Genomic DNA, 18717 nt, shown 5'->3' with positions numbered 1-18717 from the left:
TGTGTGTGTGTGTGTGTGTGTGTGTGTGTGTGTGTGTGTGTGTTTTATGAAAGCTTACCTGTTTAGTAGTCTTTTTGTTGTGCCTATCTGCGACTCAACATATCCACTGTATGATGAGAAGCAATATATCCGTTTCATAATATTGTCATTATTCCATCCTGGATTTTCCATTGTTTTACTTTTATGCAATATTTTCACGTTCACAAATCTTTGGCAGTGTTAGATATTAAGTCAGGTCTTTAGTTATAGTTTCCGTGATGGAACTCTGTTTTCCAGGATATCTTGTCTTGGAACACTGTTGGATTCTGTGGTCCATGGTCGGTGCAGTTTTTGTTCAGTCGCATTTCGGGTATTGACAATATCCTGTCTATGTATATATAGAGTAGTCCTAGTTTTGGCATAGCATGTTATAACTCTGTCTGGGCAGTACCATACCTGTATGGGTAGTTCAGGTCCTGGAACCTGTATAGTGGCGTTTTAGTTATCATTACAGTGGAAAGTCTTGCCTCTTCCAGAAGAAGGGTTGACACTGCAACAAGACCTAGTCTTCCAATACAGGTGTGTGGGTCTTCTGGTGGGAGCACAGAGCATTATCCTGCACAGTATGGATTGGGAGTTTACTTGGGGATTAATGGTGTATGAGACTTGTTGTATTCTGTAATGGTGACCTGTTACCCCATCAGGTCTGGCAGGGTAGTGTCTGCAGTGAAGAGAGTTTTGGTGTTGGCGTGGATTCAGGTATTTCATTTACAAAGCACACTGACTCAATTAGGTGTATGTCTACATTAATGAAGTGCATACACTGGCACCATACTTTTCAGCAGACACTAGGTACTATGTTAAGCCCCTTCAAGGCAAGAAGATAATGTTCCTGAAATGCACAGGCAGTTGAGACAAATTAGCTTAAGGAACTTCAAGACTTTATAACGTTGGGGGAAATTGTTCAAATATCATGAGAATACGGGCCTCTCTAGACTCCAAATCTCGCTGAGGTAAAAATTTAAAAGAAATACAGGACTGTCTCATAACTTAATGTTTTACCACACTTTCAATAGGAACTTTGTTTAGAATTGTTTATTTTGTATTTGTTGGGGAATGATGAAGTGGGATGCCAAGGTAGTTTGGATAGTTAATGTGTTATGTCAGCTACTTGCATACTGAAACGTAGAGCTCTGATTCTGCGAGTTGGTTATTAAGGTGGAATGCATACAGTGCACAATGTCTGTTCAAGCTGGATTTCGAAACTGTCACCACGGCTTGTAATATTCATTCAACTTTCGCAGATCTGTATCTACATATTTTGTTTGGATAGCTATGACAGGCACACAAAAAATAATGAAAACTTCGGTAGTCTTCGGACAAATACTTTAATAAGCTATAGTTCACTGACATATGCATGCATGTGCGTGCCCTCATGCATGCACACACTTGTGTGTTTGTACTTTAGTTCCTTATAGGATTTGTTTGAAAGTTAGCCTAGTTTTTATTCATTTTTCTGTGCCTGTCAGTTACACAATGCTTCAACTACCCAATGAGTTGTCCCTGTTAGTTAGAAATTATTTAAATTGTTAAAAGTAATCCTTGTGGGAGCTCATTTTTCATTAATAGCAATTTATTAGTATTTTGTCTTACAAAGACTCCGAAGTACTGGTTTTTAGGATTTCTTACGTCAATCAGTAAAGACGGAACCCTTATAAGAACACTTTGTTATCTCTCTGTTAAAAACCATTTTTCTCAGGAATGTGTACAGCTATCAAGTTGAAATTTGTGCACATACTGATGTCTATGGTCCCTTGGTGGTATAAAAAATTGAACCTTCTAAGTCTGTGCAATAAAAAGATACACCCATTTATGTCACATACCTTAACATTCGCAACTTGCTATCAAAAGCTATAGGGCACTTCCTGTAGACCTAGAATCATGAAATTTGGAAAAAGGAAGTTTCACAGTACAAAAAAAACCATAAACTGTAAATTTATAATTATATATATAAAACTCGCTTATCGAAACCTATAGTGTACTTCCCATTGGCCTAGAATCCTGCAATTTGGCTGGAAGAAACTTTTTACAGTGTAAGTAAAGAAAACAATCTGAAAATTGTTAATACATAATTACATCATATGAAATAACATTTCTTTCATTTGTCATTAGGTGTCAAACTTGAAATCGAAACAGTCAGTAGATCTGCATTTAGGCTGACAGGGTCACAATGCTATTAAGTCAAACATCAGGCAAGGAATTACTTTTTTGCTCATATAATGTGTTTCAGAATTTATCAGTCTTAAGATAGCCAGGAGTGATTACTGAAAATAGATATGACATTTCCAGATGTTTATTTAATATACGACTCTAAGACTACATGAGTAATCGCTCCTGGATATCTAATGAGGGATAAATTTCGAAACGCGTCATATGAGCAATAAAGTCATTCCTTGTTTGATGTTTGACTTTTACCATCATGACCTATTCTGTCTGAATGGAAAACTACTGATCATTATTATACTAAGTCTCCTGTCTCTTGCACGACTTTACGTCACATTTATATTATTGAAATTAACACATTCCCGAAACTCTTGGAATCTCCGAAACCAATATCTTGTCAGTGTCAATATCAGTAACAGGTAAAAATGGTAGAGATTCTGAAAATGAATGATCTGTCTATATACATAATTAAGTTTGTTTGGAACTGTCAGTGTAAGAGTTCTATTCACACCAGTCCAATTTTTTTATAATGTTTTCAATGTATCTGAGAAGTTTTGGGATGTAAATTATTCTCTCTAGCTTCACAAGCCTTCTAAACCATACCATGTCAGTAAGGACAGTCAGCTCCTCAAAGAAAACTACTGTAGGTGGTCTTAGAATTTTGTTTCAGTTGAGTGTCAGCAAGGGTAATTCTTGTTCACAGCAACTATGGTTATCCCAAAAGCCACCTTGTTCAGAAGGACTGACACTGTCAGCATATTTGTATATTATATCAAAAGGAAAATGCACTTGAGTTTGTTATATTCTGTTACACGTAAACCTCTCGAGCAGTTTACAACATGTAGTTAAGCTATGAAAATCCAGTGAAGACAATACAAATTACTGCCAGTAACTTGTTTTAGTATGACAGTAGTTTTTTTAACTGTTTTAAACTGGTTTGGTATGTATCCCAATGTTGGACTGTCAGTGTAAAAATTTTCAAGCAAGAATTGAGCAAGATTCCCAGTTTTTTTTTTTTTATGAATTGTGCAAACATATGATTCATTGTAGATACCTTTTTCATTCCCAGTGAATTTAGTCTTCTTCATTTCTCCTTTAGTAAAGTTTGTCATGAGGGCATTTTCGCTTGCTGTTTGAGGATAGTGATGATGTATCTCAGAAGAGATCATGTTTTTCTGCTTGATTGTGTGAAACCCGTTATAGTTTTCCCCTTTTCCATTCTCTCCGTATTAATTTACTGCAGTAGTTGATGTCCAGGTTCCCATTCTTTTATGGTCGAGATAAAACTTGTGTGTTTCAGCATTCACCATGGGTTGCATTCTTTTGAGACCCACAAGGTAAGAGGGTCATTCTAAAAGTAAATGATGTTTTGATCTAACAAGCTGTGCAATTCTCTCCTCATTCATCGCTGTATCATTGACCTTCCTAATCATTTGCACCTATGTGACACCAAGCAGGAACAGTTCTTTACTGTTTATTTGTGCAACTTTAAAAATATGTGACAAAATTAACTATACCATCAAGTGTGAGTATAATACAGTTTCTGACTGTAAATTTGGGTAGGGTGGATGTCTTTTGCAGACAGGTAACCTAAGTTTATGGAAGTGTAATAAATGGAGCTTCTGTTCAGAAATAGTGCATAATGTTCAGTGGTAGACAAAAGAATATCCATGATGAACGATCAAACTGACCATTTGCTGTGACTAACTCAAATCAAGGATTGGGTGGGGGGGGATCAACAGGATAGACTGAGCTTGTACTTTTTCTGAAATTTTATGATCAGCTCTTCATCAAATTGTTAGTGGCCACTTGGGCTATAGAAAAGTATGTGTCTAGTGGTTTCCTCGACTTACAAAAACAACAAATGGGATCTCTGCCCTCAGGGGCTCAGCTTTTGTTTGCTGGGTACAGGCTTGGAGACCCTCCTGAACTGGGAATTGGTAAGCGCCGTCAGTCTCCTGTCACTGTAAGCTCTGGGTGCGCTTCAGTGACCACTGTGCGGCACGGCAGTGGAACGTTGTGTGTCTCAGGGAATGGGGATCTTGGCTTGAGCACCCGGATTGCAAGGTCGGAATAAACCTTTATGCAAAAAAAACCCTCAATCTCAAGGTGTGCCGCGTGCTGAGGAGATGCATGGCTGTTGAGGTGGAACAGTTGTTAGCTCTGGGGAACCTGCCGGGTATGAGGATTACTCGAGTGGACCCTTATTTCCCTAGTTGCTCATCCTCAGAAATCTTTTCCTTCTCCCAGCGGAATGGGTGGGCCGAGGGCTCGAGTAGCCAGCCCTCCAGACGCAAGAGTAAGGCAGCACGCAGCAGTAAAGAGTAACAGAGCACAGGATAGTAATCAGAATGTGTTTTTAGTAATAAAAAGGAAAGAAGGTAGTTTTGAGAAGGTCTCGCCATTTTACATCCAGAAGAGCTTAGCAGGAATTGCTGGGACTTTAAAATCTGCAAAGCGGTTGCGAAGTGGGATGCTTTTGGTTGAAATATCCAGTTCCCAACAAGCTGTTGACCTACAGGGTGGAAAGTGCCTGGGCAAATATGCCATTAATACAGAGCTTCACAGCACTGTGAACTTTAGCAAAGGTGTTGTATCCTGTAGGGATATTGTAATTTACCACTCGAAGAACTGAAGAGTGAGTGGGCTCCGGAGGTAGTTGTGGATGTTCAGAATGTTACGAAAAGGGTGGATGGAAATCTGGTGAAATCCTTCATTCTTACCTTCAACACCCTCAAACTCTCAAAGCACATCAAGGCAGGCTTTCTTTGCCTAAACCAACAGCCTTATGTCCCAAACCCAATGTGCTGTTTTAAATGCCTGCTTTTTTGGGCATACAACCCTCAGGTGTAAAGGAGAAGAGACGTGTGGCAACTGTGGTAAGACCGCTCATGAAGGATTTGGTTGCTAGTCTCCACCTAAATGTATCAGTTGCTCTGGACAACACCCAGTTGGGAATAGGGACTGCAGAATCTTTCTAGAGGAACGCAAAGAACAGGAAATAAAAACAACTAAGCGTATTCTCTATGGTGAGGCCAAAAAGATTTACAAGATGAAGCAGCCTCCCACGTTTGCTACATCTTTTGCGTCCGTGCTTCAGAAGCCTACTTCGAAATCTGATGCTTCTATACAAACGGAAGTGGTGAGTATTGGCACTAACACCTGCGCGTGCCAGTGCACTTGCAAGGCAGCAAGTGTTCCAACACCTGTAGCCCCACCCCTCATAATAGCAAACGAAATTACTGTGGCCAACTTGAGGCACCTCCAATGGCTGAAGCTGTTCAGAAGCTCAGCACGTCTATTACCACTCCTACTCCGGCTCAAGCAAAGCCTACAAAATTGCGAAAAGCTACTGTAAAGCAGCAAGAGCAGGTAAAATCAAGTGGCAAACCATCTGACCATGTCGATGTGATTTTACCTCGTGCTTCATCTGACTCTTCCCCAGTGCTGATTGAGTATGTGGTATGTGTGGGCCAATCATCTCAACCCACAACTGCCCCTCCACCTGTTGCTGTCTCCCCACCCTGGCGGAGAGACAGGATGAATGTGTTACCCTGTGATAAATGGCTCCCATACTTCAGTGGAATTTGCAGGAGTTCAGGATGCATGTGGAGGTACTTCATCTGCCCTCTCAAGGTAGACTCCTGTGTCTTGTCTCTGTCTCCAGGAGACTCTTTTCCATCAATCATACACCCTTGAGCTTCGGGGCTATGTAGTCCACAGAGATGACAACCTGAGTGGAGAGAGAGCTAGGGTAGAAGCAGGTATTTTTGTCAATACCGACTACCACTCCTCACCTCTCTCCCTTACAATGAATTTACAAGCAGTTGCCATATTGGTGATCTTGCGTCGTCCAGTGACAATATGTTGCCTTCACCCGCCGCCACATAATGTGCTCGATGAAGAGGCTCTTAGTGACCTTCTTACACAGCTCCCCCACCACTTCAACATCTGTGGTGATTCTAATGCACACAATATGCTTTGGGGCTTTGCAACTACATGTCCCGGGGAAGAGCAGTTGAGAGGCTTCTGAGGTCATTGTGTGCGTATTTGCTAAATGCAGGACAGATTACGCACTTTTGCACTGCAACTGGGTCGTTCTCTGCCACAGAGATGGGTGCTCCATAGAGCAGATTGGAACCACCTTGTCCCTTGGTGGAGTGATAAATGCCGCTCTGCAATCAGGATTAGGCGTGCGGCTCTGCGTAAGTTCAAGTGTAAGCCAACTGCAGATAATCTTGCAGCCTTTTGGGTGGCGAGTCCAAAGTGTCGCTTGATTATTTGAGAGAGCAAGAAGAGGTCATGGCAACAGTTCCTGAACACCATTAATCGTTCCACAAAGAGTTCTTTTGTATTAGAGAGCATGAGGTGAATTTCTGGGAGAGGTGGGAGGTGCCCCATGGCTGCTGTAATGCAGAATGGTGCTCTTGAAACCAATCCGCGAGACATTTCCCACATGACAGCGGCCTATTTTGCCACAGTTACTACAACTGCCAGTCAGGATCCAGGTTTCCAGCACCATAGAGCGGTTGCTGAGAGGAGCAGTTTGGACTTCCGGTCTGCCTCTGATGAAGATTACTACTTGGAGCTGGATTCTGCATTGATACATCCCCCAGTCACTACAAATTCATTACAGTATGCTGCAGCACCTCACCAACCAAAACAAAGGTACCCTCCTCGCACTGTTTAATGCCATTTGAGCATCAGGTCACTTTCCCAACTCGTGGCCAGTTTGATTCTTCTTTTAAAATTTGGGAAAGACTGTACGTGCCCGAGTATTATCACACTGTTGCCCTCACTAGCTGCCTGGGGAAGACCTTGGAGTGGATGGTCAACCGCTGCCTTGTCTGGATGTTAGCATCCAGGAAACTCCTAAGTTGCTTTCAGTGTGGGTTCAGGAGGTATCGCTCCACCTTTGATAACCTGGCCCTCCTGGAGGCAGCTATACAATAGGCTTTCCTGTGTTGACATTGCTTTTTAGGTATATTTTTTGACATCGAGAAGGCCTACGATGCTACTTGGAGTCATCTTATCCTCAAGCAGCTTCACGACTGGGGGTTTTCATGGTTGTCTTCCCATTTTTATTTGTTCCTTTCTCTCGCTACGGTATTTTTTATACTGAGTCGGTGACGTCCTCTCTGATCGCTTTGAGCAGGAGAACAATGTCCCTCAAGGTAGTGTGTTGTGTGTTAAGTGTGACTGTCTTTGCCGTAGCTATTAGTAATATTATGTCAGCAGTGCAGAATCCTGCCCAGTGTTCTTTGTTTGCGGACAACTTCTCTGTGTTTTTCTCTTCTTCCAGGCTTGCCACTACAACACTTCTGTTGCAACTCACTGCCGGTCGGTGTGGCCGAGCGGTTCTAGGCGCTTCAGTCTGGAACCGCGCGACTGCTATGGTCGCAGGTTCAAATCCTGTCTCGGGCATCGATTGTGTGTGTGTGTGTGTGTGTGTGTGTGTGTGTGATGTCCTTAGGTTAGTTAGGTTTAAGTAGTTCTAAGTTCTAGGGGACTGATGACCTCAGATGTCAAGTCCCATAGTGCTCAGAGCCATTTGAACCATTTTTTGCAACTCACTCTTAGACATTTGGATGAATCGGTGCAGAAGAGTGGTTTTAAGTTTTCAACCAAGAAGTCTATGTGTGTTCTTTTTAACCGTTCTCGTTCCATTTTAAACTTTCCCGAGTTGAGGATGAGGGACAATTACACTCCTGGAAATTGAAATAAGAACACCGTGAATTCATTGTCCCAGGAAGGGGAAACTTTATTGACACTTTCCTGGGGTCCGATACATCACATGATCACACTGACAGAACCACAGGCACATAGACACAGGCAACAGAGCATGCACAATGTCGGCACTAGTACAGTGTATATCCACCTTTCGCAGCAATGCAGGCTGCTACTCTCCCATGGAGACGATCGTAGAGATGCTGGATGTAGTCCTGTGGGACGGCTTGCCATGCCATTTCCACCTGGCGCCTCAGTTGGACCAGCGTTCGTGCTGGACGTGCAGACCGCGTGAGACGACGCTTCATCCAGTCCCAAACATGCTCAATGGGGGACAGATCCGGAGATCTTGCTGGCCAGGGTAGTTGACTTACACCTTCTAGAGCACGTTGGGTGGCACGGGATACATGCGGTCGTGCATTGTCCTGTTGGAACAGCAAGTTCCCTTGCCGGTCTAGGAATGGTAGAACGATGGGTTCGATGACGGTTTGGATGTACCGTGCACTATTCAGTGTCCCCTCGACGATCACCAGTGGTGTACGGCCAGTGTAGGAGATCGCTCCCCACACCATGATGCCGGGTGTTGGCCCTGTGTGCCTCGGTCGTATGCAGTCCTGATTGTGGCGCTCACCTGCACGGCGCCAAACACGCATACGACCATCATTGGCACCAAGGCAGAAGCGACTCTCATCGCTGAAGACGACACGTCTCCATTCGTCCCTCCATTCACGCCTGTCGCGACACCACTGGAGGCGGGCTGCACGATGTTGGGGCGTGAGCGGAAGACGGCCTAACGGTGTGCGGGACCGTAGCCCAGCTTCATGGAGACGGTTGCGAATGGTCCTCGCCGATACCCCAGGAGCAACAGTGTCCCTAATTTGCTGGGAAGTGGCGGTGCGGTCCCCTACGGCACTGTGTAGGATCCTACGGTATTGGCGTGCATCCGTGCGTCGCTGCGGTCCGGTCCCAGGTCGACGGGCATGTGCACCTTCCGCCGACCACTGGCGACAACATCGATGTACTGTGGAGACCTCACGCCCCACGTGTTGAGCAATTCGGCGGTACGTCCACCCGGCCTCCCGCATGCCCACTATACGCCCTCGCTCAAAGTCCGTCAACTGCACATACGGTTCACGTCCACGCTGTCGCGGCATGCTACCAGTGTTAAAGACTGCGATGGAGCTCGGTATGCCACGGCAAACTGGCTGACACTGACGGCGGCGGTGCACAAATGCTGCGCAGCTAGCGCCATTCGACGGCCAACACCGCGGTTCCTGGTGTGTCCGCTGTGCCGTGCGTGTGATCATTGCTTGTACAGCCCTCTCGCAGTGTCCGGAGCAAGTATGGTGGGTCTGACACACCGGTGTCAATGTGTTCTTTTTTCCATTTCCAGGAGTGTATATAGACACAGTGACATTTCTGAGTCCCATATTTGACAGCAAACTTACATGGTTGCCACATCTTAAGGACATGAAGAAATGGTTGCTTAAGGCTCTGAGTATTTTCAATTGTCTTAGTCACACTACATAGGGAGCAGACAGGACTTGTCTGGTCCGGATTTATAGGGCCTTTGTGCGGTCTCAGCTCGATTATGGGTGCATGGTCTGCGAGATCTCCTTATTTGAAAATGTTGGACACCGTGCATCATGAAGGCATTCAATTGGACACTGGGGCATTCAGAACAAGCCCCATACCTAGCTACTGTGCAGAGGATGGTAAACCGCCACTTCACATCAGCGACTGGTGCTTACGGTGCGCCAGATATATACACCTGCCATACACACCTGCATACCGTACCATTGCTTGGCTTCCACTGGCATGGCTTTTTCATACCTGGCAATGAGCAACGAGCCCTATGGGATTCACACCCAGGATTGCATTTTAGAAATGTATGTGGCTGGTCTTAATGTTTTATGTCGAGGTTGGAGCAGATTTCCACCTTGGTGCCTCCAGAAACCCAGATTGTGTCATTGATGTTTCACTACTGACGCCCCTGCTTCAATGTGGGTCCACACGTCATTTTCTACCCTTCGTTACATGTGTTTCACTTTGTTTTATCTTTCTGTACCGGATATTTTACTGACACTCGTGTCAATCTGCTTTTGCATGGGCACTAAAGACCTTGCCGTCATGCACCCATATCACCATCTCCATCCATCCAAATGGGACCTCTACTGACTTTCCTCACTCGCTGCGAAAAGGATGGCAACACAGTTTTGAACCACATTGTTACTAATGAAGAGACTTGGGTTATGCATAAAGTCAGGAAGCAGAACCAGTGAATTCAATGTTATCATTCTAAACAGTCATACAAAGCAATATGCATAATGTACAAATGTGTAAGTACAGTATCCAAATTGAGAAACATACCACAGTTTCTGTATTCTAAGCTGCTTCTCATATCTATAACACGATTTCATAAACGTCTCTATGGCCACACCTCTTTACAGTTCTATAGACGGCTATAATTTCTGCCTAAAGCTGTTTTTGCTTTGTTGAAAGCTGTCAAAAGCACTGCCATGTGTCTGGGATTTCTTTAAGTTGACTCGACGGTAAAAGTGTCTTAATGATAAAAAATAAATATATTAAAACTTCGTGCATAATGTGGTATTTGCAGTGTTTATGACATCATATCTCTTGAACTGTGTGTTGTACAATGATATATTTGTGTAGGTATATTCAGCAGCTTGAGGTTACGGATATGTAAGTAGCTAGGATGATTGCAGGTACTAGTAGATGGGAACAATGGCAGGAGGGTGTCCACAATGAGGAAATCAAAGAAAAACTCGGAATGAACTGTATAGATGTAGCAGTCAGGGCAAACAGGCTTAGATGGTGGGGTCATGTTACACGCATGGGAGAAGCAAGGTTACCCAAGAGACTCATGGATTCAGCAGTAGAGGGTAAGAGGAGTCGGGGCAGACCGAGGAGAAGGTACCTGGATTCGGTTAAGAATGATTTTGAAGTAATAGGTTTAACATCAGAAGAGGCACCAATGTTAGCACTGAATAGGGGATCATGGAGGAACTGTATAAGGGGGCTATGCTCCAGACTGAACGCTGAAAGGCATAATCAGTCTTAAATGATGATGATGATGATGATGATGATGATATTCAGCAGCTTGTGTGGATACTGCCAGTGAAACATGTTACAAATAAGTTACTAGCAAGGAAGTCATAAATTTAAACGTCATGCATGACGTAGCAGTTCCTCAGCCATCTCAGTGTTTGACATCGTATCCTCTGAACTATGGTAGGCTGCATTGTGCTTCTTTGTAGTACTGCTCGCCCACATTATTTTGCTTTGATGAAAAATTTGCTTTGGCAGTTTAAGTGATAAGTTTCTGAACATCCATTTTATAGCCTGGATTTGACTCCAAGTGATTACACCTTTTTTTGAAACTGAAGGATTTTTTTTGGGTGGAAAGCACTATGGAAAGGACAGTGAACTGAAAGACATCAGTGTTGTGGTGCAACAACTTGGTGGCAACTGAATATGCAGAAGGCTTATGAAAGCTTGTTGAGGACGATGAATAATGTATAAATTTAAATGAAAACTATGTAGAAAAGTAACTAAGACGCCAAAATATGTTGTAAAACAATGTAAGAAAAGTTATCTTAAAAATAAAAATACCTGGAGAAATAAATGTTCTTTTCTTTTTGAGTGGCCCTCTTGTGTTGCATTTTGCTGTTCCTCCCACAAAGACTAGAAACATTTTGTTAACACAGGGTTGGCTCCAGCATGAGTGGAGTCTATAGCTGAATGAAGGTTTCCTATCTTTGTCATCAAACACCAAATAAAGATCTACCTGTTCCAACCAGTTCATCAGTGCTTCACTGTTCTTATTGCAGCATGTCTTCTGGTGCCATGTTGACTAAGAACATCAGATTAATCTTCAAACTGGTTGTATTTAACAGAGTAGGTGCAGTCTCTCTTTTTCTGATACTATAGGGCAAAGGAAAAGCTACTGCATAGATATCTAAATGTTCCAAGAGACCTAACATTTATGTCACTGCTCTCAAGTTCCCAAATCTACCTTCCATGTTATGATAAAAAATTGGTTTCAGCATGGGACCTGTCCAATTTGTAGAAAGACTCTTGGAGAAGATATTGAGGAGATTTCTACTACACCTAGTAGCCCTGTATCCAGTATGGCCTCAAGTTTAGCTGCACTGATACGGTAATTAAAATAAATGTTAACATGTTTTGTTTATACTGTATATATACATATATTTGTGGTACAAAGAACTGATTTTAAGCCTAGTCATTTCCTGCTTTTTTCACTTTGTATCTTTGGAAGAAGAAAAAAGGAAAAAAAAGCACATACATGCATGATATCTGGATTTTGAGCAATTATTCTTCAGAAGTAGAGGCAAGAAAGAGAATAAATGCAAAAGCTGAGTAAATATTTGAAATATTAACTTCGTGCTCTGAAGAACAATGCAATTCAGTAGACCAGCAGTCCCACTACTTTTCATGTGTGTCTCCAGCAGTTCATGTTAGTTTTCCATCCTCTTTGTTGTTATTTGTATTTTGTCATGTAATGAGTTAACTTTCATGTTTGCCCCGTTTTGTTAATAGTAACATATGATGAAGGATGTCATTTCGAATGTGACTTGCATGAAGAAATTGCAGGGCTGTTAATTTTTGAAGTTCCAGAGTTCGGCATGTCCACCCCCTACCCCTCCCCCTCCCACACGCACATGCACCATTGGGATTGGGAAAGTTCTGGCTTGACATTGGTTGATCAGTAACTCAGTAACAACATTGAATTGATAGGGAACACCAAACATCACACAAGTTTGTGTTTTGTTTGATAATGATACAAATTGTGAATGGAATACAGAAAATGTAATAAGTTAAGTCAGCCACTTGAGTTCACTTGCATTTTTCTTCAGAGCATACTGGTTTCCACATCAGTTACCACTAGACTATGGAGTTAGTGGAGTTCTTGCGTTTTGTTCTATTAAGTTACCATAACTTTACAAACTTTAAGATCATGTTATCATTTGCATAAGATGTATTTTTTCCATTCTACAGAGCTGGCAATGAGTCTATGGGAGGTCGAAATTCATTGGGTTCATCATCTGGGACATCCACGTCCAGCAGTAGTCGCAGTACTCATCCATCAGACTTCAACATGGATTTAGAATTTGATTAGCCTTGAAGTACCTGTTTCTTGAATTAAACTTTAATCCCACTCATAAACTCATAGCAAATGAAGGTACTGTTGTTTGTTTAGAAATGAATAAATTGGATGTACCCAGCAAAGTGCTCAAATTGATGTATAGTAGTTATTTATGATAGCTCTTCCCATATGGAGATGTTTAGTCCCCATCATTTTGGAAAGTATACTTTGTGTGTATCATAAATTTCATTATTAGCTTGCTTAACATGCCTTTTTGCTGCTTGAGTATTTGTGTGGGACAACACTATTAAAATTTCGTTTTGTAAGATACTCGCTAAATAAGTCACACTGTCGCCAAGAACAGTAACCAGAACCTGTAGCGATTCTTACATGAACATGTGAGAAATTGACATAAGGGTGATTGATTTCACTTTTGAATACTGGCATCATGATGATACATTTACAGTATTTATATTTAAAAATATTATCATTTATGAACATTCAGAGGATGCAATAATGCTACATTTGGACATCAATAATTTGAATCGTTTACATGGCAGAATATTTCTTCTCCTATTTACCAGTGAGTGCTGCACAATCCCACCACTTGCTTCGTCATACATAGTAAAAAAAAAAGCTTCGTGAGAATTGTCACAACAAAAATTTACCTGATGGTCTTACCAAACATCAAAAATTTTAATTTTTTTAAGTTCAATAATCAGTGGATTAAAGCTAGCTTTAATAATTGGAGCATATCTGTATGTTTCTTTTGGCTGTAAATATCAGACTTGCAGATTCATTCACTGCTGAAACAAAGAAAGTGCAACAAACTTTTGGTTTTGGTGAGAGCCTGCTAATTAAAGGAATCTCAAATCAAATGTAGAATACTGAGATTTCCATTATTTGAATATAAAACATTTTATTATTGTCACAGCACTTATCAGTTATCTGTACATATGGTGTATACAGCATATAACATCGAAAGTTTACATAAGTTAATGGGTGAATATTTGTAAAATTGTCACTGTAAAAATATTGCTTTACTTTATACATTGCTTTGCTGTAACCAAAATAAAAATAATAAATGATATCAAACATATATTTTAGTAGACTCCTTAGAAAATGTATATATTTTCTCACAAACTTAAATCCTCATCATTGAATTCATTTTCTCTTTCAAATACATTCATCTTAGTTGCTGCCAAATACTTTCCTTTCCCTGATGAAATGCAAGTTAAGGTCATTGTCTTTTCTGGTTTGCTTTGAGTATTATCAAAATTTAAAGCAATATCAATACTCTCAGCAGAACCCTCTGACCATGTTAAAGCATTCTTTTTGTTAGATTCATTTACCCGAAGCTTCTTAGATGACACTTGTGAAGAGGTAAGGCTCCTGCCGAAATTTACTAAAGAAGTCAAATTTAATGTCTTAGCAGCTGGCTGTTTATGATGTTCTTCTAGAGTTTTGTTAGTGCTTGGAGATGCTGAGTCTTCTAAACATACCTGCATTTGTTTAGGCGTTTCCAGATGAGAGGGCAAGTCTCTGCGTTCTGATGCACAAGGTTTCTCACACTGTGCTTCATTAGAAAGAGTTTTCACTCGTTCACCATCAGATCTTCTGTAACCAAATTCTCTCTCTAATACTTCCCTGCTGATGCAGTTGTGTGGGGGAGTGTTGGGATGCAATCTGTCTTCAGTTGCTGTAATGTCTTCATCTTTATTTACTAAAGGGCTGTTATTATGGGTCTTTTCTGATTGTGTGTTATGAACATCTTCCTGGTCCACCTCAGTATTATCTGGAACTGACGGATTTACTTTACTCTTCTTCACTGCACTGGTTTTGTTTTGATCTTGTATATCACCAATTTTTGTTTGTAATAATTTCCTTTTAGATTTTATTCCTGCAATTTTTGATTGATATTCTGCTGTTTGGCAAGCATTTTGTACTTTTGTTTTTCGAATATCATCAAACACTTCTGTTAGCCTCTGGGAGACTGCTAGTGACTCTAATGTTGGAAATGCATATTTCCTTGAAGGCCCTTTTATGGGACTAGAAGGTGCATTATTTTGTGCACGTATTTTACTCTCACACTCAACTGCATGATGATTACTGCTATGTGGCTTAGTGGGTATGGAATTATTCTCTGTATAAAAATCCTTGTGCACATGATTGAGTGATTTGAGTTCTTCTGTCAAAATAGCTTCCAAGTTCAACTGCCGCAAAATCAGTGTGACTGAAATTAGGAAGAACAAACAAAAAGATTGCAGTTGTAAATCAATGTTCTGTTATAAAAGCAGAAAGGTAAATTATTCTCAGGTGTTATGAACACAAGAGGCTTATTTTTCTACATTCCACTAATTTAAACAGGGTAAAACTGATCTCTACTGACAAAATATAGCAGCATGTTCATGGATATTTACTGAGTATTAGGGACCTGTGGTCTCCAGTTGCTCTTTACAGATGTAATAATTTATTTGGTTTGACAGCAAAAATAACTTTTTTGGTAAAATATCTTTACAACAGTGAAAGAGCCTATGAAATGAAACATCCTTCAGAGACATAAGTACTGTTGCTGTGGAAACAGTTCATCATAGTGTCACTAAGCTGCTCTTCCACTGCATGCAGTGAACCCATACAGGAAGTGCACACTGGCTGACTCATTATCAGTAAAACTCTAACACTGACAGAAAAACAATTCCAAGAAGTATTGAAAGCAAGATTGAGGGCGAAGAATTAATTGGCATTGCTGTGGTTAACTGTAAGCAGAAACACAGTACATAACATTGGTATTTGCACTGATACAAACAGGGGTAAAAATCAAAATAGTTAATCTGTGATGAGCCACCAGAGATCATGCATCCCTTATACCAAAATCCTCTGAAATTTTTCAGTGGAGAGTTTGGATTCATCCTCTATACAGTTTCCAATACTTCCCACCAACAACAGTAAAGCAAATCTAGAATTTTAGGCTACAGCCTCCATTAGTATGACAATAGTAAAGTGAAACATCTTAAAATTAGAGTATATTTTATTTAAGATTTAACAATTTTGGTTCAATTTGCTCTACTCAACTTCTTGAATCCAAAAGTTCAAACAATCCAGAATTACTCATATTAAAGATTCAATCTCATTATAAACATGGAATTTTCACACAACACAAAAAGGAGAGGGATGGGGAGAAGGTAGAAGATATGAAGGCCCCCCCTCTCTATGCGTAGTTTACATATTAATATTTATGTTCCCTTAGTTACATGGTTTGTCTGCATGCCCATAACAAGAAAGGTAGGACAACTTTGATCATAAATAAAAAGCACAAAATTGTGGATGAGCTGTAAGCAACATGTGGCTGTATCAGATATGGTAAATTTTTGTCCCTTGATTATTTTGTGTGTTTCATCAGCAGAGTATTTTCTTTTTGTAATTGACTTCCATGTTTCCAGCAGGATTGGTTATTCCATTGTTCTGCACTGCACAATGTAACAGTACAGACTTACCATGGCAGATGCTCTAAGTATAAACGACACTATAATTAAGAAATCAAACTTGAGATGGATGAAAGTTTCAAAATTTTATGCGCCAGAATTAAAAACATCGCGGGAACACTTAACAGAATATTGTCACAATCACTGGAAAACAAGCACTAACCAATATGCATTGCAAGTGTCATGAGCTGCATGAGTGTAAATTATGGTGTGTTGGCAAGCATATCTCACAACCTGGTTGGAATGCAAGCTGTGTGTTTAAGACCATTGCTTGGGGCCTCATTATGAAAGTGAATTGATCACTCACTGCAATTTTGTATAGGGGAACTGTCAGTCCACCAATAGACATACTTACTGTACTCATCAGAGGAGCAGTAGTCACAAGACACAAAGATATCCCCATGTACTACACTTTATTTTCCCCCATTGTAACACAATGTTTTTTGTTTTGTAGGGAAGACCCAATAATTGCATGGAGGGAACAACATTTTAACCAATAACGTCCTTCAGAATGGCAGCATTGGTTTGCCAGTAAAAAACATTTTTGTTCCATCTGTTCATCATATTAATGATCTTTATAATCAATATTATCTTCAATTATAATAATCCTCATTTCCAGCCATATAAAACTATTCTTGGTGTGAGCAGTTGCAATCACAAATCTATATTAACATTGGAACTCCTTGAATTTTAATCCTCATAGAAAAATATGAACGAGGCATATTCCAAAACTAAGGTCTGGTGACCAATATTTAACTGATGAAGTTTATCGTGCGCAGTGCTGTCTGCCGACTCTTTAGAAAACTACCACAGTGTTTGTTAGATTCAGTAGTTGTTTGCAGTCTGCTCTCACAGACTGGCAATGCCCAACACAATTGTAGACCGTGCCACTTGTGAAGAAAATGGTGTTAAGAATTACAAAATGGCCTCCCAAATGTTAACTAGCAGAATAGCAGGCTCAGTATTGAGACCAATAACATAGTTGATCAAGTAAAACAAAAACTTTAATCGGCAGCTGACTGTTAGTGGTCTGGCTAATGAATTCCGAAATGATGCTCGAACCTCGATTTATAAGACTGTCACTGAACAGCTTGGCTGTCACATGCTGTGTGCAAGATGTGTTCCAAAGATGCTCACTGATCAGTATAATGAGTAAAGAACTCACAGTGCATGGAAGGTTTTGGAACACTGTAGACAAGATGGAGATGATCTGTTTTTCTACATTATTATGTGTGATGAGATGTGGATATCATACACAAATGCAGAATTGGAACAACAGTCAATGCAAAAGTCCACTCAAACAAAAAAAAGTTTAAGCAATCTCCATTCTTGATTAAAAATGATGGCTACTGTTTTTTGAGATGATAAGGGCATCTTTTTGATTGGTTTCATGGACCATGGATCAACTATTACAACTGAAATATATTGTGAAATGCTAATGAAAGTGAGGTGTGCAATCCAAAATCAAGACAGCTGGAAATTGTTAACTGGCATAATCTTCTGTCATGACAATGCACATCCACACAACACTGCCAAAACCAAGGAGAAGATTCAAGATTTTCGTTGGGAACTTTTTGAGCACCCTCTGTACTGTCTTGACCTTACACCAAGTGACTATTTCCTCTTCTTTGGTTCAACACCCAGGTGGCATACTTCTATGCAGAGTGCAGTGTTACAGAAAGTCTATAGATGTGAATGGGGATTATGTGGAAAAGTAAAGTAGATATGTAGTAAAATATTGCTGTCAATAAAACCTTTTCTCAGGTGCTTATATATAACCAGATGGATCTTAATTTTGGACTACACCTTGTAACAGGGGCAAGAATTTGTAGGTGTACCTCTATACGGTATGTGAAGCTCAGTCACATTAATGTTGCTGTGAGGAACTACATCTCAGAAACAACCTACATATAAAGGAGACTAGTATTTTGTGGTGCCTTTCTTGGACAGAGTTCTTCCAGATGTATGCATAACAGATTCAGTGCCTCAATCTGTGACCTACCTTAACCACAGATTTTCGACTTACCTTATCATACTAGCCCCTGCTTTAGGATGGTGACTAAGTTGACAGGTAATAGAATATGCTCATTGAAACTCAAACCTTATGAAGCAATTTCGTAGTAGGATTGATATGCATAGGTAGTCTCTTGGAAGTGGTGAGATACGGTATTCATAATT

General features: G+C 40.7%; 2 protein-coding genes across 3 annotated transcripts in view; one reads left to right on the top strand and one right to left on the bottom strand.

The window, feature by feature from the left end:
* Window positions 1-14156, top strand: part of LOC124623189 (E3 ubiquitin-protein ligase Iruka-like) — a 150256-nt gene extending 136100 nt beyond the window's left edge. Inside the window, exons 7-8 of the mRNA XM_047148995.1 lie at window positions 11997-12109; window positions 12970-14156. Of these exons, the coding sequence (XP_047004951.1) occupies window positions 11997-12109; window positions 12970-13090 (234 nt within the window). The 3' untranslated portion in view covers window positions 13091-14156. The remainder of the gene's footprint in view (window positions 1-11996; window positions 12110-12969) is intronic.
* The window catches only part of LOC124623186 (DNA helicase MCM9-like), a 163755-nt gene continuing 158849 nt past the window's right edge, over window positions 13812-18717 (bottom strand). For both annotated transcript variants that reach the window (XM_047148990.1, XM_047148992.1), the window contains one exon: window positions 13812-15290. In XM_047148990.1, coding sequence (XP_047004946.1) covers window positions 14194-15290 — 1097 coding nt within the window. In that variant the 3' untranslated portion in view covers window positions 13812-14193. The remainder of the gene's footprint in view (window positions 15291-18717) is intronic.

The sequence above is a fragment of the Schistocerca americana genome, chromosome 7, assembly GCF_021461395.2.
Source record: "Schistocerca americana isolate TAMUIC-IGC-003095 chromosome 7, iqSchAmer2.1, whole genome shotgun sequence".
NCBI classification, from domain to species: Eukaryota; Metazoa; Arthropoda; class Insecta; order Orthoptera; family Acrididae; genus Schistocerca; species Schistocerca americana.
Note: the sequence above shows the minus strand (reverse complement) of the source record. Positions and strands in the feature narration are given on the sequence as shown.